This window comes from Venustampulla echinocandica, assembly GCF_003357145.1.
Source record: "Venustampulla echinocandica strain BP 5553 chromosome Unknown scaffold_5, whole genome shotgun sequence".
Classification (NCBI taxonomy): Eukaryota; Fungi; Ascomycota; class Leotiomycetes; order Helotiales; family Pleuroascaceae; genus Venustampulla; species Venustampulla echinocandica.
Window position 1 is genome coordinate 600,075 of NW_022474210.1, and position 19,672 is coordinate 619,746.

Here is a 19,672-nt window from a genome sequence, read left to right on the forward strand (position 1 = left end):
ACGACCTCTCGTAGAAGCCTAATTCCTCGATACTGTCCGTCACGATACTCTTCTACGCCGTCAGCTTTTGCTGAGAGTCCTGTAACTCTAACCACTCTCTTCGCGTTCGCTTCGAACCCGAATCATCGACATTGTCGCTCAGCCCAGAATTGGGGTGCTTTCCAGAACCGTATGCCTGGGATCCGTAGAGGCCATACGAGCTCCAAACAGACTTGATATGACCAGCACACGCAGTAGCAAGCGATCCATAAGTCGGCAAGCAGCCGCACAGGATTGATGCGCAAGGCTCAATGACAGCCCATACGAAGTTATTTGTGAGAACACCTTCGCTAGTAGTTAGCAGCAAGAAACGAACTAAACAGCATACTACTTACCAGTGAATTTCTCGCCAGCAAGGACTTTGAACGCCAGGACTTGTTGAATATAGTATAATCGGACAGAAGCAGAAACAACACAGCTATCCAGGCCCAATTAGCAACGGCCGATGCACGGTTGGTGGCGGGATGCACTTACAAGACTCCTAGCCATAGGATGCCGACGACTTGCCATTTTTGAGCGCTCTTCATCTGTAGGCCTGCTATGACGGGAAGAGGCAGGAGAAGCGTCCAGAAATCAACAGCTACGTCGGTCGCAGCGATGGCCAATACATAAGGGGCAATGTCGAATGCGAGATCTTGCAGGAAGGTATTCCAGAAATTGCTCAACGGCCGTGCAGTAAAGAAGGTGGCCTGAAACGAGTTAGTATATTCTCATTCCAGTAGGACGTCCTTCTTACAATGAAAAAGGTAAGCCACCAAACGACAACAAACCCAATCGTTGCGTCCACCACCCTCGTAAACCACTTGATAGTGAAAATCCGCCGGTAAAAGCAGAGAATCGAGATTTTGATAAATGTTAGGGCGCTAAGATGCATCTGTATCACAGAAAAGTGGACCTGTTGGTAGTTATTAGACAGGATACTCGCAGCATATCCAGCAAAAGCCGCATTTACCTTGAAGAGCTTGACCAACGTCGGCGGGGTCAGTGTTTCTGAAGGATGTCCAATTCCTCCCTCAGTCGCTCCGTACACACAGACGACGCATTGTGCGACTGCGATGACCAGCGCCACGATCATGGTCCAGTCGTCCCAATAGAGCGGGAGACGCTTCTGCCGTCTGGCGATTAGTCGCAAGGCGACTGCGCCGATGGCGATGACGCCGAAGACGACAGACACGATGATTAGATTCTTCGTATGGATGGAATAAGCCATCTTGTCGAGTATAGGATATTAATGTCATTTATAACTGTTGGTTGGCCAAGGTAGCTGGCGAAATGGCGCTATGGAACGGTCTAACTTGAAGGGAGAAACCAATGTTTAAGGAAATCCGATATAGGCCTATGCTACATAGGTAGGCTATGCTCTCCATTTCCATTCCTCCTGAATCTCGCTGCTAATAGGAAATAAGGTGGTAGAGACTGGCCACTGGCCGAATAGGAAGGCACATCTAACGTTGCAAGCACGGGGGGTCAGAAGCAATCATTCCTGTGTAACCTGTAGTATATACGAAGGGGGGTAAGCCCGTGAGAGTAGTGTTTCTAGGCTATTTAGCCGTCGTTATACGCCACATTCTTGCTCGAGCGTCTGCGGGATCTGTTGGAGGGTTTGTGGCACAGTCTGCAGGAGCAGCCGGCACTTCAACGGACACTCCTACTGGCACAACGATCTGGAGATCTGGACTTGCAGCGGAATTCGTTGTTCCCGTACTGGACTGCCAATGCATCCGCTGTCTATACCCAGGGCAATGTATCCGACACATATACTTCGTATAAACCCAAATAATCCACTCGTTCCTGTCTGTGTATTCTCTGGAATACAACATATTCTACTTATGAAGATCAAGGGCTTACAGCGAATAGCCAATCATACAGCTCAGAAGGCCACTGGGTAGCTATGGCGGACAAAGAACAGCGTCCCGTCCCTCCGCAGGCATCACTAGACTCGAACGTCGGTCTATCAACACCGCAACAATGCGTCGAGCATTTTCTGCCGGAACCATTTCACCCATACTTTGAGCTCCTACGATTCGACCATGCAAAAGGTTACTGGTACTTTTGGTTACCTCACTTCTATGGCACTCTTATAGCCGCAGCTACTTTAAAGACACCTTTGTCTGAGTTTCTACGCGTCAACCTTATTCACACCGCCTCTCTCATTCCACTGGCTGGTATCATTCTCACTTGGGATGACCTTCTGGATGCCCCATTAGATCGTCAGGTAGAGAGATGTAAGAATAGGCCCATAGCTCGAGGAGCTATTACACCTGTCAAGGCACTTTTATTCATGGTCACGCACGGACTCGCCTACCTGTGGTTGCTGAGTTTGCTTCCATCAGCATGTTTTTTGTATGCCATCCCGATGGCCATAGGATCGGCATTCTATCCTCTGGCTAAAGGGGTAACCCATTATCCCCAAGTTATCCTTGGTATAGTAATGGGCATAGGCATCTTCCTCGGCGTATCCTCGCTAGGTTTGGATCCTCTGGCTTTGAGCGATGTGGCGACGGGCATGTCTCGCTCAAAGAACGTTGCGGAGTTCGTGTCGTCATTCAAGAGCATCGCTATTGATTCGCCAACAGTAGCCTTCTACTTAGCTCACGTTGTGTGGGTCATCATCTTCGAGATCATCTACTCCCACATGGACGCCAGGGATGATATAAGGGCAGGCGTGAAGAACATCGTCTTGCTGTTTGCTAAGATTGATGGATCAAACGTCCAATTCAAGACGCGGCCGCTTCTGGCTGGGCTTGCAATTGCTCAGGTTGTGTTGCTGTCGATCGCAGGGTTATTGAATGGCAGCAGTCCTGTATACTTTATCGGTACTGTATCTGCCACGTCCGCAATGCTTGCAGTCGTTGTGTGTCTGGTTGATTTGCAGAGCCCTCCGAATTGTGGCTGGTGGTTTGAAGATGGGAATCGCTTCTATGTTGGATGGGCCATTGCATTGGGATTGGCAGGCGAGTACGCCAGAGTCTTGCTCGAGTAGTATTAGGGTTGATGTTGTTGCCATGTGCACTACGGAGTAATGAGTTGGCGTGGTACAGATGCGGCAACTGTTGAGTGATAATATGGAGATTGATTACCTTGAGCTTACGAGTAACTTCGTACATACCCAACTTAGCTTTTGGCGTAACAATGCGGGAGATCCTTCGCAGCTGGCAGGGATAGGAAGCGGCACTGGGATTATCCCGGCGACAAGGGTGCAGACAGCCGAAGCCGCCCCTTTTCTATTCACCCCACACCCCACACTCCGCCTATCGCTGCAAATGCACGAATGCGACTCTCTTTGTAGTCTCTTTGTAGGATTGTTGGTGACCTGCTGCATGCCAATAACAGCCTGATGAAACATAGAGACTGTGTTACCTTCCATTTCATACAAGTACGAGCATTGGTGCTCTCTTTACGAGACTACGCCGCACGGTAAAAATCCATGCGTGCATAATACGACTGCACAGCAACTTACCAACTCTGCATCTCACGCTGGCTCGCGTTGACTCAACTCACCTGTATGGGACAACCAACCGTGCTGCATTCGTCTTACACGGCCGAAGCTTGGTAGCAATTTCAGGAAGCCCAATTCAATTACATTCTCCAGCATCCGGAAGCCTTTTGGAACCGAGCCCTGAATCCTATTATTTTGGCCGCGAAGTCAATTCCAGATAGATCAGAAACACTAGAAGCTTTGCAGAATGAATGAGCTTATCGCCAGAGCCAGAGATGAGGCAAAGTCGGCAGATGAAAATGGCCGCAAGCAGCTACTCGATTCGCTACGGAACCTCTCCTACGAAATCGAAACTCCACAGGACACAATGCAGCGAATCATGTTTCTGGTTTGGATATGGAACAGCCGTATGAATGTGCGTGGGCTAATTAGATACAGCATGTGCAGACTACGGTGATCCGAATCGCATATGATCTCAGATTGTTCAAGATCTTCGTGGAGAAACAAGGATCAACGACAGTCACAGCTCTTGCGGAGGAGACCAAAGCCACGATTGGTCTCATGGGTATAGCTTCAAAATTGTCGACTTGATGCCCTCAATAACAGGTTTCCATAGGACGGATCCTACGCTACCTCTCATCTGTAGGCTGCATAAAGGAAGTAGAGAAGGATACCTTCGAGGCGAACAACATCACGCAGGCACTTGCGATGGATGGAGTTCAGGGCGGCGTGCACCATCTGTATGTATCCCGGGCTTCGATACATATCACCGCTGATTCAAGCAGATTTGACACTTTTGGTCCGGTCCTCCAGATCCTTCCAGACTTCCTGAAGGAGAACAAATATCACGAGATCGCTGATGTTGCTAATACACCGCTCCAAAAGGCGTTTAATACTAACCTGCCTGCTTTCTTGTGGATTCAGACCGCGCCCAGTAACTTCGCACACTTTAATAATTGGATGACGGTTCAGCATATGGGCATGCCGATTTGGCTCGACATATATCCCTATCAAGATAAGGCTCAGGCAATAGAGGGGGATGTGGAGCGGACCTTCTTTGTCGACGTTGGAGGTGGGCTTGGGCACCAAAGTATTGCGCTTCGTAGTGAGGTGCCGAATCTGAAGAACAGGATCCTGCTTCAGGAGCAACCGATGGTTCTCGAATTTGCGATCGAACATCCTGGAGTTGAGAAGATGCCCTACGATTTCTTTACTGAGCAGCCGATTAAAGGTAAGACGTGATCTTCACACCACCCACGCACGAACAGTAGCTTAGACTAAGTTATGCTGCTCCCTCCCATCACGAATGAGAGGGGCGATCAACTCGCTGACGCATAAAGGTGCCAAAATATACTACCTTCGCAACATTATCCACGACTATCCCGACGAGAAAGCTATTGTCATCTTGAAGAATCTAGCCGCGGCACTTGCAGAAGACTCAGTCATTTTGATTGATGATATGGTCATCCCCGACGTCGGTGCCCACTGGCATGCGACACAGCTAGACATTGCCTTGATGGCCGGTTTAGCATCCGTGGAGAGGACGAGGGAAGCATGGTATGAACTGATCGAGAAGGCAGGGCTCAAGATCAATCAGATCTACACCTACACGGCAAGCCTAAGGGATAGCATCATCGAGTGCGTCAAGGAGTAGCGAACGGTATGATCAAATTCCTTGGATCTAAACGACAAGATTTGCGAACTGATGGCCTGAAATCTCATCGTCGCTGTTGATTCTGGGTTTGTAGGTCAGATCACGTCGGCACTACTTAATTTTGCGCCCTCGTTAGTCTCTGACTCTCTATAATCTGCCGGGCCATTTGGTATTGATTATTTTCGTGCTAGCACTTGTAGCTTGTCTAATTTAGAAGAGCTTATGTAACAAATATAAGAACCGAGGCACTATCGTAAGAACTAATACGAGTAAGCATTTAATATAGAATTTGGTTCACATGTTAGATTCAGGTGCGCCGCCTACAAAGTGGTCACTAGTGGCGAGCGAAGTCTTGCCATTGAGAGGTGTTATACTACCGCTGGCTAGACCTGCGCTCTGTCCTAATCTCGCCGAAATCTCGAAGGTAATGGCAGCGCGCGAATGCAGGTTATATTCAAATCCTGCGAGAGCCCTGTAGGAAGTCATCTTCTATGTGCATGGTCAACTCGCATCCTGCTCATGTACAGTACATGTACAACCGTAGATAGAGTACAGTCTTGATTAACCAAGCCCTTCTAGAGCTAATATTGTGGTGAATGCGGTTACCATAGGCATATCATTTCTTGTCAATGGCTATCGTATCCCTTTTAAGAAGGCATCAGCAATGCCACTCGTCCACAGCGAGCTGATATACACAGTTCACCCGGCTGCGGTAAGCTGATATGCACGTCATGGATGAGGAAGGCATCAACAGCCCCCACACGGCTGCAACGAGCTGGAATGGCAAATGGAAATTGAGGCAATTCCAACTCCGACGGCACAGCGCAAGCATTCAGCTGTTACAGAAGACCCGGACATGGTTATGGAGCCAACATATGCCGAGTGACAGCGGCACTTGGGAAGCCAAGAAGAACGATCATCGCTGTAGCACCACACCTATCGATCGATATCCAGACGACTTTCGTCTTGCTCAATGGTACACTGGATCTCTCGTACTGCTATATTAGAATAGTGGCATCGTATCCTGAATCATAGCCCAGGCCATCCTAATCCTAAGATTGCCTTTGTCGTGTACACCTGCAGCTCTGCTTTGCACCATGGCTCCTCTCCTCCTAATTGCCACCTCCCTCACCTTCATCTACCTCCTCACCCTCGCCCTCGGCCTCCAAGGTCGCACTCGCAGACTCCCCCCAGGCCCCCGCGGCTGGCCACTCGTCGGCGCCCTTCCAGCCTTCCGCCGCGCCACCGCAAGCAGCGCTGGCCTCACAGCATGGCTCCTCAGTCTCCGCACGTACGGGGAGCTCACCACCATCCGCCTCGGGTCTGCAACCTGGATATCCCTCAACAGCACGCGTGTAGTTGCCGCACTCATTGATAAGCGCGGGATCATCACCAGCGAGCGGCCCTACTACCCCGTCGCCAGCGGGCTCGTAAGCCAGCACAAGCGCACCGTCCTCCGCCAGACCGCCGCATGGAGAGAAGGACGCCGCGTGATGCAGAGGCTCCTCCTCTCCAGTGCCGACCTCGCGCAGTACGGCGCCTGGGCCGAGCTTGAGAGCACCGCGCTGCTGGCGGCATATTTACAGCGTCCGGAACGCTGGTTTGCTCACCACACGCGGTACACGCTGAGTGTGGTGTATCGGATCGTGTTTGGGCAGCGTGTGCGGCGCCGCACGCGCGAGGTGGAGGCATTTGTGTTTGCGGCGGCGGAATTTGTGGCGAGTATCAATGCGAGTGCCGTGGATTTCTTCCCATGGGTGGCGACAGTGTTTCCCCAGTTCATGTGGCGTGGGCGGTGGAAGGATATGGGCGAGAGGCATCGGCAGATCTATCAGGCCTGGTGGAGGCAGGTTAAGGAAGCCGTGGACGGGGGGACAGCGCCGCCGAGCTGGACGAGGGATGTTCTGTTGGCCAAAGAGACGGGGTATACGGGGAGTGACGAGGATGCGATGTATTTATCTACCTCGGTGGTTGGGGCTGGTGCGGATAATCCCCGGAAAGTTCTTAATACGTTTGTTATGGCGGCGCTGCGGTATCCGGATATACTGACCAGGGCGAGGGCGGCAGTTGATGGTGTCTGCGGAACGGGCGCGGATATGAGGCTTCCTAGGATGAAAGATATGGAGTCGATGCCCTATATTTGTGCTCTACTGAAGGAGGTAATGCGATGGAGACCGAGTGTGCCGCTGATTCCACCGCACCAGCTGACGCAGGACCTGGAATTCGAGGGATATCTCTTTCCTAAGGGGACAATATTTGCGATCAATGCTATCGCTCTTGGTCAGGAGTGCGAGCATCCTGATGACTTCAAGCCGGAGAGATGGCTTGATGACGATGTTTGCAATGTCAGTCACGGACATTGGAGTTTTGGTGGCGGGAGGAGGATTTGTGTGGGGTATAGAGTCGCCCAGCAGTTGTTGTTTATTGCTTTAGCCAGGCTGATATACTGCTTTGACTATGAAGCCGTAAGTCTTGGAGACCGAGTGTTCACTAGCAGTTTTGTTAATAATATTATAGGCTGGCCCTTTGGATGATCGAACTCTGAACCACCAGAAACCAGGAGAACCTTTCCCTGTACAGGTCAAGGTTAGAAGTAAGGAGCATGAAGCGTTGATTCTTAACGAGGCAAGACAAAGTGGAGTATTAGAAGACGCCACTCTAGAGTTCTAAATCAATACAACATCATATGCACTGAGCACTGCTGCTCACGCCGCATACTCCGCCAAAAAGCCCAGCGACAGAGGCGTGGCAACCTGCCAGTAAGTATTCTTGAACCACCACAAGCAACTGGCTGGATCGTCCAGATTCACTGTCCCAATCATAGCTGTCAAGCTGAGCGTGACACCACCACATCCCATGAACAGATAATAGCCCTCACTGAACCCCGCCTCGATCCCGCAAGTAACAAGCAAGGATACCATTACGGCGGCACACCCCCAAAGCATCGGACGCATCCAGGGCAGGAACCTCACTGCCATAGACTTGACGCCCGCTTTGGCATCGTCCTTGCTATCCTGGCACGCATAGATAGTGTCGTAGATGACCGTCCACGTAACCAACGCGCCATATAGCGCGATCATAGAGATTTGCTTAGGCAGAGGCTGCTCCATCGGATCTACCCCTGTGGCTACAATACCTACAAAAACCCCCAGGGACATTTGTAGCCCGAGGATGATTTGGGGATAGTCGGTAAAGCGTTTGGTGAAGGGATACAACCAGAGCAGAAATATGCTCGGGATGGCATAGGGGATGACAGTCCGCGGCAGGAGCATCAGGAATCCTGCCGCAATGGCGGTTAAGAATGCCGTGAATATGTGCCCCTTAACCGTGCTCACCGCTCCTCGCGCGATGGGCCGCGTCTTGCAGCGGTACACTTGCCGGTCGTATTCCTGGTCGAGATTGTCGTTCCAGGAGCAGGCGGCTCCACGCATGAAAACTGTTCCGGCATAGAGGATGAGGAGGGTTTGGAGTAGAGACTGGACCCGGATATCATTGGGGGAGAGCGCGGCAGCATAGAGCGTTCCGAGAAGATGGGGGACGAAGAAAAGGTAGATACCAGCTGGCCGGTCGAGGCGCATCAACTCTGCATATGGGACAAAGGAGGAGGGAAGGTAAGAGACGAGTCCTGTACTTGGGGGGTAGTAGGTAGGCCCAGAGGAGCATTTGCTATCGATGGGCTTTCTGGCTGGTAGGGAGGACATCGTGAGCTGCTGTCTCAATACAAAGTGACGCTTCTTACCTTTCCAAATATGACCCGAGGTACTGTCTTATATAAGGTAGATATAAATTGATTTTTCGAGGCGAGTGCTACCGTCCGATGAGGCGCAAGGCACCGGTAGGTAACGACTAATTCTGGATAAGCGGCGGTTCCTATACGAAGTACCGGGGAGCCACTTACTCGGTGCAACAACAGTTGGAAACCAGGATCCAAAAGGATTCGCAGTGTGCAACAGCAAAGGCAGGAGAATGTTGTTTCCGTAATACACCGAGAGTACAGAGAATGGTGTCCCTTTTGCAGGCTAAAGCGAACGCCTTATTAGCACATATGCAATGCGTAATACTGCACCAGAATCCTTTCAGGACAAGGAGAATGGACAGGCATATTAAAGCGATACACTTAACTTACCATGTACAACACCTGCGCCGTACGCAATCAACCTATTGAGGCGCTCATCCCCACGATCGCGCGATCTACATGTCCGCAACAGGTACGTAAGATGTACACAACAGCCCTTCCTGGGAATTCGGGCGTAATTATGAAAATGGGTAATGACCCATGGCCATTCGCGGGATCTGCTTGGCCTCGGCGTGCGAACATTGGTGCGAGCTGACTTTGGATAACCTCGTATAAAGTGACCCTACGACCCTACTTGAACTATGCATACTTCATCATAAGGAGCGGCAAACCCCGGTATTGATTCATAGGCTAACATGATACGCCCGCTTTCGATCCTTAGGCCAAGCTCTCAAGGGCTTAACCATCTTCTGACGGACATCGGCAAGTCTAAGCGTCAGATGAGTGCTCTGATTGTTGGTGCAGGGCTATGCGGTTTAGCGACAGCCATTGGACTCCGTAAAGTAGGAATCCGAGTCACGGTGCTGGAGAGGTCTAGTGAGCTTCGTGAGGTGTGCCTATTCCACCTTGCTTAACCATAAAAGACTGGCTAATAGAAACTGAGGTGGGAGCTGGTATACAAATCCCGCCAAATGCTGCCAATGCTCTCCATCAGCTTGGAGTCTTTGAGTTAATCAAAGCGGTTTCTGTGCAGCCTCCAGCTATCACGCTGCGTTCATATACCGATGGATCCATACTCCGCTCTCTCAACCTGAAAACTTGCACACGGACCTATGGGTATCCCTTACTTGTAACCCATCGAGCTGATCTGTGCAAGATTCTATACCAAAAAGCACTAGACGATGGCGCCGAAGTACAGTTTTCCTGCGACGTCACGGAGATTAATTTCCAGAAACCGAGCATCAGTCTCTCAACCGGAGAGTCATTGACTGCAGATGTTATAGTTGGTGCGGATGGTGCTCGCTCTGTCTGTCGAGAGAGGCTTCTAGGTCGATCAGTCCCACCAAAATCAACTGGTAAGTTGGTCAAGAGGATTTGTCTGGATATGAGCCAGTTACGCCAGGATCCACTTCTCCGGGAGCTTGTTGAGCCACACGGAATCCACATTTGGCTTGGTCCATTGTCGCATATAGTCTGCTATGGACTACAAGGAGTTTTCAACGTCGTGATTATCCAGCTCGGGCATGACGGCACTAATCTTGATGTGCAAGAAGCAGACTTGGACAAAGTGCGTATGGACTTCCAAGCTTGGGAACCGAGAGTGCAGAGAATCATTGAGCTTGCCAAAAGTGCTTTGCAGTGGCCTTTGCTTGACAGCTTTTTGATCAATCCATGGACAAGTGCAGAAGGCAGCTTTGCTCTTGTCGGAGATGCGGCATGTACTGTTCTTCCAGCAAAGTCCGTTAACCCCGAAGTTTTTGACGAAGTAGAACTAATTCCGCAATCTGTTAGTGCCCAAGGTGCCGCTGTGGGCTTTGAGTCTGCCTTTATACTCTCTGAGCTACTCTCCAGGGCTGGTAGCCGTGATAACCTACCCGAGCTTCTTCAGGCTTACAGCGAAGTCCGATGGCAACGGGCCTCGAGAATTCGGGAGCTGAGTCATTATTCGCTACGAATTCTAGAAATGCCCGACGGTCCTGAGCAAGTTGAGAGAGATGCTCAACTGCGAGGCAGCGAACTTCGAGGCAATCCGTTCGTCTGGGCTGATCCTGCGATACAATCGTGGCTCTGGGGGTTCGACGCGCAGAATGAGGTCGACAAGTTGTGGGCATCTAGTCAGTCTACAAATGCATAACAGTGAGCAATGAGGTATAGATACAGAAAGAGAAGAATACAAACGACCTGATATGTAGTCAGCTTAGTCATAGTCATGTTGATAACCTTGGGCAGTCGGTCACCACAGGGCGTGCTACTTGGGCTGCCATCTCCGCCTCTCCCCCTAGATTAACCAGCTGAGGTGACGAGAGTGGACCGGTTTGGGGAGGCATTTGGGGGACCACAACTGCGCCTATACTTAGTAGAAGAATCAAAGAATTTAGTAGAATTAAGTGTTTTTGCATTTTCTGGATTGGAGATATATCGAACGTCGTCAACCGTGTTGTAATACACTAAAAGCTTAGCGATGCTTATGTCATCAATTCGTATTGGAGGGTCCGTGCGCTTGTTGCAAAACAAAAAGTACTGCGAGTACTCCGTCAACCTCTTGCGAACCCAACATAGCGATTCTCTCGAATAATAATCCTATCTTGGTAGTGGCAGATTCAACTACTTCTCGTATATCCTTCTTCAGCCATGGGTTACACTCTTTACGACGGAACCATCGTGGTAGTCCAAGGCATCCTCAGCTCCCTATCCCACATCCTCCACCAAGCCGAGCAACGCCCCGATGCTAGCACTCTGCTTGAGGCCCGTTTATACGAGGACATGTACCCATTGACCGATCAACTCCGCCTCGCAACCCAGTTCTCAGAGAATCTGGTCGCAAGACTCACGGGTCGGGAGCCGGTGACTTTTGAAGGCAGTCCCACAACATTTGCCAAATGTTTCGAGCGTATTGAGACGGTGCTGAAAGTGCTCAGTGAGGCCGACAAGATCGTCGTCAACCAACACGGCGACATATCTGGGATGACTAAGATGGGCCTAGAGAACTCGGTTGATATGAGCGGCGCTACGTATGCCCATAGCATTGCCTTGCCGAATATCTACTTTCACCTTGCTACCGCGTATGGAATTCTACGAAAGGAGGGGTTGCCGCTGGGTAAGCGGGACTATTATGTCGGCTTCTTTCCTCAAAAACTCGCTGGAAGTCAGTAGAGGGCGAACCTTCGAACTGTGAATAGTTTGTGTCAACAGATAATTATCATTGTGAGACAACTGGTGCCTTGGAGTAGCCTTGAAACTCATTATATCGGTGACTAAGATCGGCCGAGAAGTGACATCCTCAAGGATCTGACGGAATGGCGCGTGTTTTGGAGGAAAATGTGAAGTCAGATATCGAAGGCATGATCTTTCTCATTATTCCTAAAGCGGGGTATTGCTGCAAGCTAGCTACGCACTACTCAATTGTAGGCAAAATATGAAGTATTTTCTTCTGTGGAATTGTTCTATACTCGTGCAATACCTTTATTCCGCTTCAAATTCTGCTTTTGATTCTCTACCTTTGACGAATCTAGCTAAGGCTTCTTTGTAGAACGTTGTTGGATCTAAGCTTCGATGTCATGGGGAAGCAGTGTATTGGGAACAGGATATAAACATATCTAAGACAGATTAACTTGGTTTATTTATCGAATCCTGGGGCGTACTTACTAGTTGCTTCTTTGATGGTGGAAAATCTGCTCGGTCGACGGATTGATAAGTAATATACTGTCCATTTTGACGAATAGTAAACGCCACATTTATACCACGAAGTTTTGCAAGTTTATGATATTCTCAATCAACGTCTTTTTCTTCTTGCTATTTGGCTGGGGTTCTGTAACTTTGGCTGAGAAGTTGGCATATTGACTTTAAGCTAAAGAGATATATTTTGACTATTCAGTATCTACCTTCAGAGAGCGGGGAACGATAATTATTGAGCAATGTGAGCCTTGCAATTCTAGGGCGTTCCCTCTGTCCACTCGCTTCCTCTCATTAGCACGTGCAGCTGTCGTCGTCGCCGTGAGCGCAGGGCTGAATCAAAGAGCCTCGCTATTCGTCACATTCCAGACATCCATTCACTAAGCATTTGGCTTCGTCTTCAAGTATTTGTTGCCGCCTTATTTTAGGATCAGACAACTGATGAGGTGAAATTGGTTGATGCGCAGCCACACACTTGCCTCTATGGGCTTAATGAAGAGTTTCAGTGCGCCACAACAACGTGGGGCTGCTGATGGCGGTGGTATTTCTTCTAAATTGGTTCGAACCACGTCGCTTTCGCCGTGTCAAGATTTGGTTGGTTGTCTGCTAAATAAGCATCATCATCATAACTTATGAACACCAGCATCAAACTGGGGAGCGGAGCAACGGCAGTCAGACGTGAAGCAAGACCAACGATCTACTATGACAATGAATCTTTTCGGCCTCCCTAAGGAGATCCGGCTCCAGATCTATTCAGAACTCCTCGTTCACCTAGAACCCATCGTTTTCTTAGCAGACCATGGCCCTCCGTCGCCGCCTCTATTTCGATCCAAAAGAGATGGTCTCTGTCCGGCACTCCTCCAGCTCAACAAGCAGGCGCACAGCGAAGCAAGCCCACTCCTCTATTCCAATAACCGCTTTCGATTTCCTGACGTTTTTACTTCGATATCGTCTGCAACCGACAGTGCTCACATCACCCCGTTCCTTTCCCAAATCGGATCCCAAGCAAGCCTTATTCGCTATATCTGTATTACCTTCCCTACTTATCCTAGCTTTTACGATCCCCAGTATGATGGAGCTAGGTTTCGCGAATCGAATATCAAAAATCTGGAACTCATCCGAGATAAGTGTACAAGCATCACTACTCTTGAACTATCGATACCCCCAAACCGTGAGGACTTCGTGTTCGACGATTCGTCCATGGCAATAGAGACGCTAGATTTGCTCGACACGCGCTTGAAGGGTATCCCATCACTGAAAGAGATCATTGTCGACTTCCAGGTATACAGCGAAGAGGATCTAAGCGATGATCGGATGAAGAAGATACGCGACCGTGGATGGGCTATCGAGGTCACAAAACTCCCGAAGCCGATTTGGATCAGTATTGATGACCGGGTCGAATTCGATAATAAAGAGGATTGCGACGCGTATAATGAGGAACAGCTCCAATTCGAATGTCAGAGAGAGCAAGAGAAGGAGGACGAGCGGTGGGAGGAGGAATATTACCGTAGGAGACGTGATCCTTATTGGAAGAACGATTCAGACTACGATTGAACAGGGTTGTCACTTTCGTGTCCCTGGGCTACCATGGGTGCAAGCGTCTTCTCTAAGCCGCGGAGAGTGTCCCTGTATATAAAGGTTGTGTGGTGTTGTCTGGGCCCCGCTGGGTAGGTGTCGCTTGATAGGGCATGGGGATCTCGTTCTTGGGACGGAAGGTGGGAAATGGAGTCGTAGAAAATAGGGCTAGCAGTCGGAATTTTAGGAAATGACCAATCAAGGTGTATTGATTTGCAGCATCCTCACAGTGGCGTGTTTTACCCATACAGAAGCACCTTACATATGTTTGTCACAGCCTTACCCGCTCGCAAGTACATCGTTGGTCAACCGAAGACGGTATCTAGAAGACATGTAATTGTCTCAGCCACTAAGTGCCGGTAGAAGAACATGCTTTTAGTCTCGAGTGAAGATGAAAGAAGGCAGGCATAATTATAACTCTTATATTGTCCGGTCCTGAAGCCAGTGCCTAGCCAATTTTTATTCATTCCAAATTCTGAGTCGTCGATACATCCAAGTCATAGTTATCAAATACAGGATGCAGAAATTCTGGCAGACCGCTTTTCAACTACCTTGTCTAAAATCCAATAGCAAGGTGTATTTCGACTCTTTGCCTCTGAATGACATAGGCGAGTCAAATTAACCCTCATGGAGACAACCCGTCCATCCAAGTATCGCCCTGATCCTCTCTGCGTAATTCTAGAGACGCTTATGCCACAGAGTCATTCGACAGATCTTGTACCCGAGCTGGTCTCGTTGGGCTGCGCTTTACTTATAGATTCTACTCAAGAGCGACAGGTAGAAATTTATATATAGTAGATGGGAATTCTTTTCAGTAGTGATTTATTCCGTATCAAATATTATATTATCATATACTTATATAACTCCAATTCCCAGCTAAACTAAACGCTACTAGTACAAATATAACTTTAGTAAGATTGAAATCTTAATAACTCCCGATAAGATATACTTAAAGAAGGGAAGTTATAAGATAAAAGAAATTAATAAAGAAAAACTCTAAGTCGGAGGTCGACTCTATAGACTATTACTATATAATTCTTGAAGTATATTATACTATTAAGTTGCTCTTGACCTGGCTGAAATTGTCACAGTCGGAGGCAAAATAGGCAACCCGCAAAGGTTGTCGATTTTAGAAAGATAATCATCTAAAGAGAGAAACTTCTGAGCCCGTAACATGAAAAATTTCCTAACTTGGAATATCAATTTGAGGTTAACAGTCGCCGTGCGCCGTGTTGTATTGTACTCGTACTGAATTTGTTTACTTCAAGCTAGAGCAATACGAATTGTAATACTGCAATTCGGTCTGCATTAGTTAGAAATAGGAATAATGGATGTAGGTCACGTTATAATAAGCAAAGGTATAATACTTTATCGTATACAATGGGAGCGTTGGGGGTTTTAATTCTCAAAAAGAAAAATAATTTAATTTGCCAAGAACTAAATTCACAGAGTATATTATGGAAAGGTTTCTTCTAGTAAGGAAAATGCAAAATCGTCACAATCCAAAAGAGAAAAAAAAATTAAAGAAACTTTTTATGATCACTACGAGGATCGAACTCGCGACCTTGGCGTTACATAAATTATATTAGCACCACTGGAAGATGTTAGATTGGATTTTTACAGGGAAACTGTGCGGGAACTAACCGCTCTAACCAGCTGAGCTAAGCGACCATTAACTTGAGTTGGCGAAACATACTTATTTGCATTTAAAAAAGAGTTCCCGTTAGCCCTAGGCCGCCCCACTCCTCCTACTTCCACCGACTACACCTAACCGGTAGTTGGGCCTTTAGAGCTCAGAGGTCTTTATATTACGTGCATCGTGCCTACCGCTTTAAAATATCTCTAATGAGTAAAGCCGCTAACAAATCTAATACACAAATCTGGATTTTTCTATATACTCTCTAAGAGAATTAAATATACTCGTATCGTCAGGGAGAAGAAAGGACCATTAAGAATACCAGGAGGAAACATGTATAAATACAGTTTATAAAACAAGCCATAGGATCGCTGGTTAGGAGCCCAAGGTATAGGGAACTGTTAAGTAGAATAACAGTTCGTCGGAACAGCGCTGTGTTGTCAGTCTCAGGAGCCAACACCACACCCACCGTGCCTGGGCTTCCCCGAATTAACTATTAGTTTCGTTGTGTGTGTGTAAAAGGAGAAACGAAATTCAGGAGCTTTAAAGCCTAGTTACTCGTACTTATCTACGTACTAAATCGCAAATGTAAGCTAATAATAATAGGGCAAAAATGACAATCTAACAAGTGTAAAGGTCTACGGCCTAAATCTCCGGGTTAGAACTGTATCTAATTAATATACCCTCATAATCTCTGAACTTAGCTGACCACATGTATTAAGGTAGAATTCTTCCTGCTCCGGTCGGTTAGGAAGAACATGTGGCAATTGTCGGACAAATTGTGTACTAGAGTTTTCCTCTGCCGCCTAGGAGTGAACAATATTCTATAAATACTTTACAGGCTTATGGAAAGTAGTTGTGTAGTGTCTTTACACAGCACTAAAGAAGCCGCCCCAAAGGTGGTTATCGACTGTCTGCGCTTGTTCGTGAACAGTCCCCTTTCCGCCTTGTTGCTAGCTGGTTAATCTTGATCGGAGCCGGGACCGGAATGTGCCAAATGGGGGGATCAAGAAGTTGGGTTCTATAACGATACGTTGAATCTGTCGAATCTGGCGGGTGAGAATCCAACTAATGCACCAGTTATGGGCGCTCGCTAGCCGGTGAAAACTTTCACCCAGGGGATTTTGCGGCGTACTTGGGCCGGGAATAGTAGGTAAAATCTAGTAGAGGGGCAGGTGTTGTCCTGACAGGCTGAATTTGGCGCGTTTTCGAAATCTGTAATTCCCTCTCCATACGAATCGCCATCGCAGTCATTCCCTACTTGCACAGGGTCGACAGCTCCATGTTCCTCGCCAAGAGCGTTTGGTCTTGTATATCTGCGTCCATAGCCATCTGTATATCTGAACCAGTCAGTGAAGACTGTGAAGGCAGCTTGCATGGTTACATCCAGGGCTGCTACCATGGTTGTAGATTGCCCATGTCAACCTGCATGAACCTGCCCAGAAGTGGCGTAACATCATCATCCTGTCCCAGGAGCTCTGCAAGTGCACTGAAATTTGGAAGCTCGGCCAAGAAAAGCAGTTCCGTTGATTTCGATAAGCCGTCATCTTGATGAGTTCCGTTGATTTTATCCTGGACATTCTGAAGTAGACCCAGGATACATTGAGCAGGAGTGATGATTGGTGTTATTAACAAAGATATTCTCATGTGATCTTTGCTATATTCTTTGCAGGTGCTTGCCAGTCTTTCTTCCAGGAGCTCTAGTAGTTTTTGATAGTGTTTCTGTCAGAATCCCATGGCTCAGAGAGTGCACTTTGTCGAATATTTCCCCCCGAGTGTTAGCTGCTGAATGGGGGTAACCTCTTAGAGCTGAAGGCCCAGAACCCACAGGGGATTAACGCGACGGTCAAAGAGGCCAGTGGTACTCAGGTTCCAGTCGTGTGAGGTGCTGTTCACGAATTTTATATCCTTGTCCATCCAATGCTCGCATCACATCCTCCCAATCCATCATCTAGAACTCAAACCAATAGCGAAAATATATCTGCAATATAGCCCCCCATCCAGCCCATAGGCCAAATGTGTAGTTGATGGGGACGTCTCTTTCACTGTTTGCGCACCGCATAAGCTGGCTTTCGACTAAAGGTTGATGTAGGTATCATCGGACATTCGATTTTTGTTCGCTGCGAAGAAGCGGGAATTGTTCCGGCTGATGCGCTAAGATTCGGTTAAAAATTTGTACTTTATATGCATAAATCAACAAATATTGTCAAAAAGTCTAAGGTCGTTTAGCTCAGCTGGTTAGAGCGGTTAGTTTGTCCGCATAAGCTCGCCATAAATCCAATACTAATGTGTTCCAGTGGTGCTAATATACTTCTATATGAAACGCCAAGGTCATGAGTTCGATCCTCATAATGATCACATCAAAATGATCACGCGACTGTAATTTTTTCTTTTTTTCTCCTTATAGTTCGTTATCTTTTTGCCACGATTGTCGCGTAAAGAAACGGACTTTAGTGCCAGCTGTCAGGCATTCATTCTGGCAGAAAAATAAAGTTGCCCGTGCGCTATCACCAAAATCGCAACTCCGAAATACTCTATTTTATCCTTTAGTGTAACAAAACCTAATAAAAAGTACCTAGGTAGGTAGTTAGACCTGGAATGCTTGTATGACCAATCCTGTGGCCTTGAAAGTTATCGAAGTGAGAAGGGCTGAGTAGTTGTGGATAAGCATCAGTTTTTTTTGGGGTGCCAAACTGGCAAACTTTTCTCCACCGGAAAGGTATTGTTTGCCCTCCAACTCTAGTTCATCGCTTCAGCTCCATCGGTTGAACCAGGCATTGTTTCTAGTAACCGTTGCAAACTTACCTGGGTATCTACCTAATTAAACTGAACTCTCGCCCGCTTGTGATCAGGCGAAGCTTGAATTTCAATACTCATGACTGATCCCACGCGAAATACGAGGTAGCAACAAATTTCGTATCCAAGTGTATTAATTCGATGGTTTTGATGCGCAACTCAAATCTCTTGCATCTCCAGAGTAAGCTCCACTTTTCTCCTTCATGATCACATACACACTCTGTACTACTTGCAACTCTCCGGATCGCCTCAAATAATCAACGCCGACCAATCCTCGATCGTCATTTTATGCGTCTAGTTTCAGAGCCCTATCTTTCATATCGTCGCTAAAGTCTACGCCTGATTTTTTAACGCGTCTCGGTCGACCATGCTTGGACAAGCAAATACTTGCATAGAAATATCTGGACGCCTCCAACTCCAACGTGAACCTTGAGGTCCAATTATTTTCCCTAGAAGATGAATTGCTTCACAGTCCTATGGGCGTAAAGTCGGCTCCTGGTGTACTGCCAGATATTGTTGTATGCTACAATTACCAATCACGGTCCCAGAATGGATGCAAGATGCCTGTTAATGTTACCTACGTCTTGACGAGAGGATTTGAGGATGGAGATCGTATTGGTGTCATGCTGGAAGTTTGGCTACTAAGGATAGTGCATCGCAACGTTGCTTGATCTACCTGATTATTAGCCTGGCTATTCATGTGAACTCGCTCTGTCGTTGCTGTTGAACGAACACGTCAACAGATGGTCTAATACCCTTGACTCTTGTAACTAGAAAGGTCAATTTGAAAGCCTAGATTTTGTGAAGGAGATTGTGCTGAACGGACCACATTTTCCAACCATGACCTATTTATTTGCTACTGTGAAATCACCCGAACTGGTTATGGATGTTCCTTGTCCATTGACCACAACTTGCTTATATAACGCTTGGGTTTGAATTGTTGACTCCTCGAGTACCGGATACTTCGCACTGGAGTTGTTGATTGGAGCTGTGGTCCTGCTATTTTCGGATGAAGGGTTCATGCACGAGATGGCAGTGGTTGAGAACACGGGTGGAGATTGAGAATGATGAGGCGAAGTTGCATCACATTTCGTGCTTGGTGGAGGCCGATTACTCATGATTTTG

General features: G+C 47.8%; 9 protein-coding genes across 9 annotated transcripts; 6 read left to right on the plus strand and 3 right to left on the minus strand.

Annotated features, from left to right (window-relative positions):
* Positions 1-52: 52 nt before the first annotated feature.
* On the minus strand, positions 53-1,249 carry BP5553_07115 (uncharacterized protein; the record flags this gene model as incomplete). Its single annotated transcript, XM_032015738.1, has 4 exons — positions 53-324; positions 375-457; positions 514-728; positions 776-1,249. The coding sequence occupies 4 exons, from the start codon at positions 1,247-1,249 to the stop codon at positions 53-55; spliced, it is 1,044 nt and encodes a 347-aa protein (XP_031868007.1).
* A 681-nt stretch (positions 1,250-1,930) lies between these two features.
* On the plus strand, positions 1,931-3,022 carry BP5553_07116 (uncharacterized protein; the record flags this gene model as incomplete). Its single annotated transcript, XM_032015739.1, has 1 exon — positions 1,931-3,022. One exon carries the CDS (start codon positions 1,931-1,933, stop codon positions 3,020-3,022), a length of 1,092 nt encoding a protein of 363 aa, XP_031868008.1.
* Positions 3,023-3,725: 703 nt separating this feature from the next.
* On the plus strand, positions 3,726-5,132 carry BP5553_07117 (Uncharacterized protein; the record flags this gene model as incomplete). Its single annotated transcript, XM_032015740.1, has 5 exons — positions 3,726-3,866; positions 3,917-4,043; positions 4,095-4,218; positions 4,264-4,709; positions 4,819-5,132. The coding sequence occupies 5 exons, from the start codon at positions 3,726-3,728 to the stop codon at positions 5,130-5,132; spliced, it is 1,152 nt and encodes a 383-aa protein (XP_031868009.1).
* A 1,097-nt stretch (positions 5,133-6,229) lies between these two features.
* Positions 6,230-7,802, plus strand: BP5553_07118 (uncharacterized protein; the record flags this gene model as incomplete). The annotated part of the gene is made up of 2 exons (XM_032015741.1): positions 6,230-7,597; positions 7,650-7,802. The coding sequence occupies 2 exons, from the start codon at positions 6,230-6,232 to the stop codon at positions 7,800-7,802; spliced, it is 1,521 nt and encodes a 506-aa protein (XP_031868010.1).
* Positions 7,803-7,837: 35 nt separating this feature from the next.
* Positions 7,838-8,833, minus strand: BP5553_07119 (uncharacterized protein; the record flags this gene model as incomplete). Its single annotated transcript, XM_032015742.1, has 1 exon — positions 7,838-8,833. The coding sequence occupies one exon, from the start codon at positions 8,831-8,833 to the stop codon at positions 7,838-7,840; it is 996 nt and encodes a 331-aa protein (XP_031868011.1).
* A 730-nt stretch (positions 8,834-9,563) lies between these two features.
* On the plus strand, positions 9,564-11,002 carry BP5553_07120 (uncharacterized protein; the record flags this gene model as incomplete). The annotated part of the gene is made up of 2 exons (XM_032015743.1): positions 9,564-9,758; positions 9,812-11,002. The coding sequence occupies 2 exons, from the start codon at positions 9,564-9,566 to the stop codon at positions 11,000-11,002; spliced, it is 1,386 nt and encodes a 461-aa protein (XP_031868012.1).
* A 497-nt stretch (positions 11,003-11,499) lies between these two features.
* Positions 11,500-12,021, plus strand: BP5553_07121 (Uncharacterized protein; the record flags this gene model as incomplete). Its single annotated transcript, XM_032015744.1, has 1 exon — positions 11,500-12,021. One exon carries the CDS (start codon positions 11,500-11,502, stop codon positions 12,019-12,021), a length of 522 nt encoding a protein of 173 aa, XP_031868013.1.
* Positions 12,022-13,248: 1,227 nt separating this feature from the next.
* BP5553_07122 (Uncharacterized protein) lies at positions 13,249-14,094 on the plus strand (the record flags this gene model as incomplete). Its single annotated transcript, XM_032015745.1, has 1 exon — positions 13,249-14,094. The coding sequence occupies one exon, from the start codon at positions 13,249-13,251 to the stop codon at positions 14,092-14,094; it is 846 nt and encodes a 281-aa protein (XP_031868014.1).
* Positions 14,095-16,844: 2,750 nt separating this feature from the next.
* Positions 16,845-17,153, minus strand: BP5553_07123 (uncharacterized protein; the record flags this gene model as incomplete). Its single annotated transcript, XM_032015746.1, has 1 exon — positions 16,845-17,153. The coding sequence occupies one exon, from the start codon at positions 17,151-17,153 to the stop codon at positions 16,845-16,847; it is 309 nt and encodes a 102-aa protein (XP_031868015.1).
* Between the last annotated feature and the right edge of the window lie 2,519 nt (positions 17,154-19,672).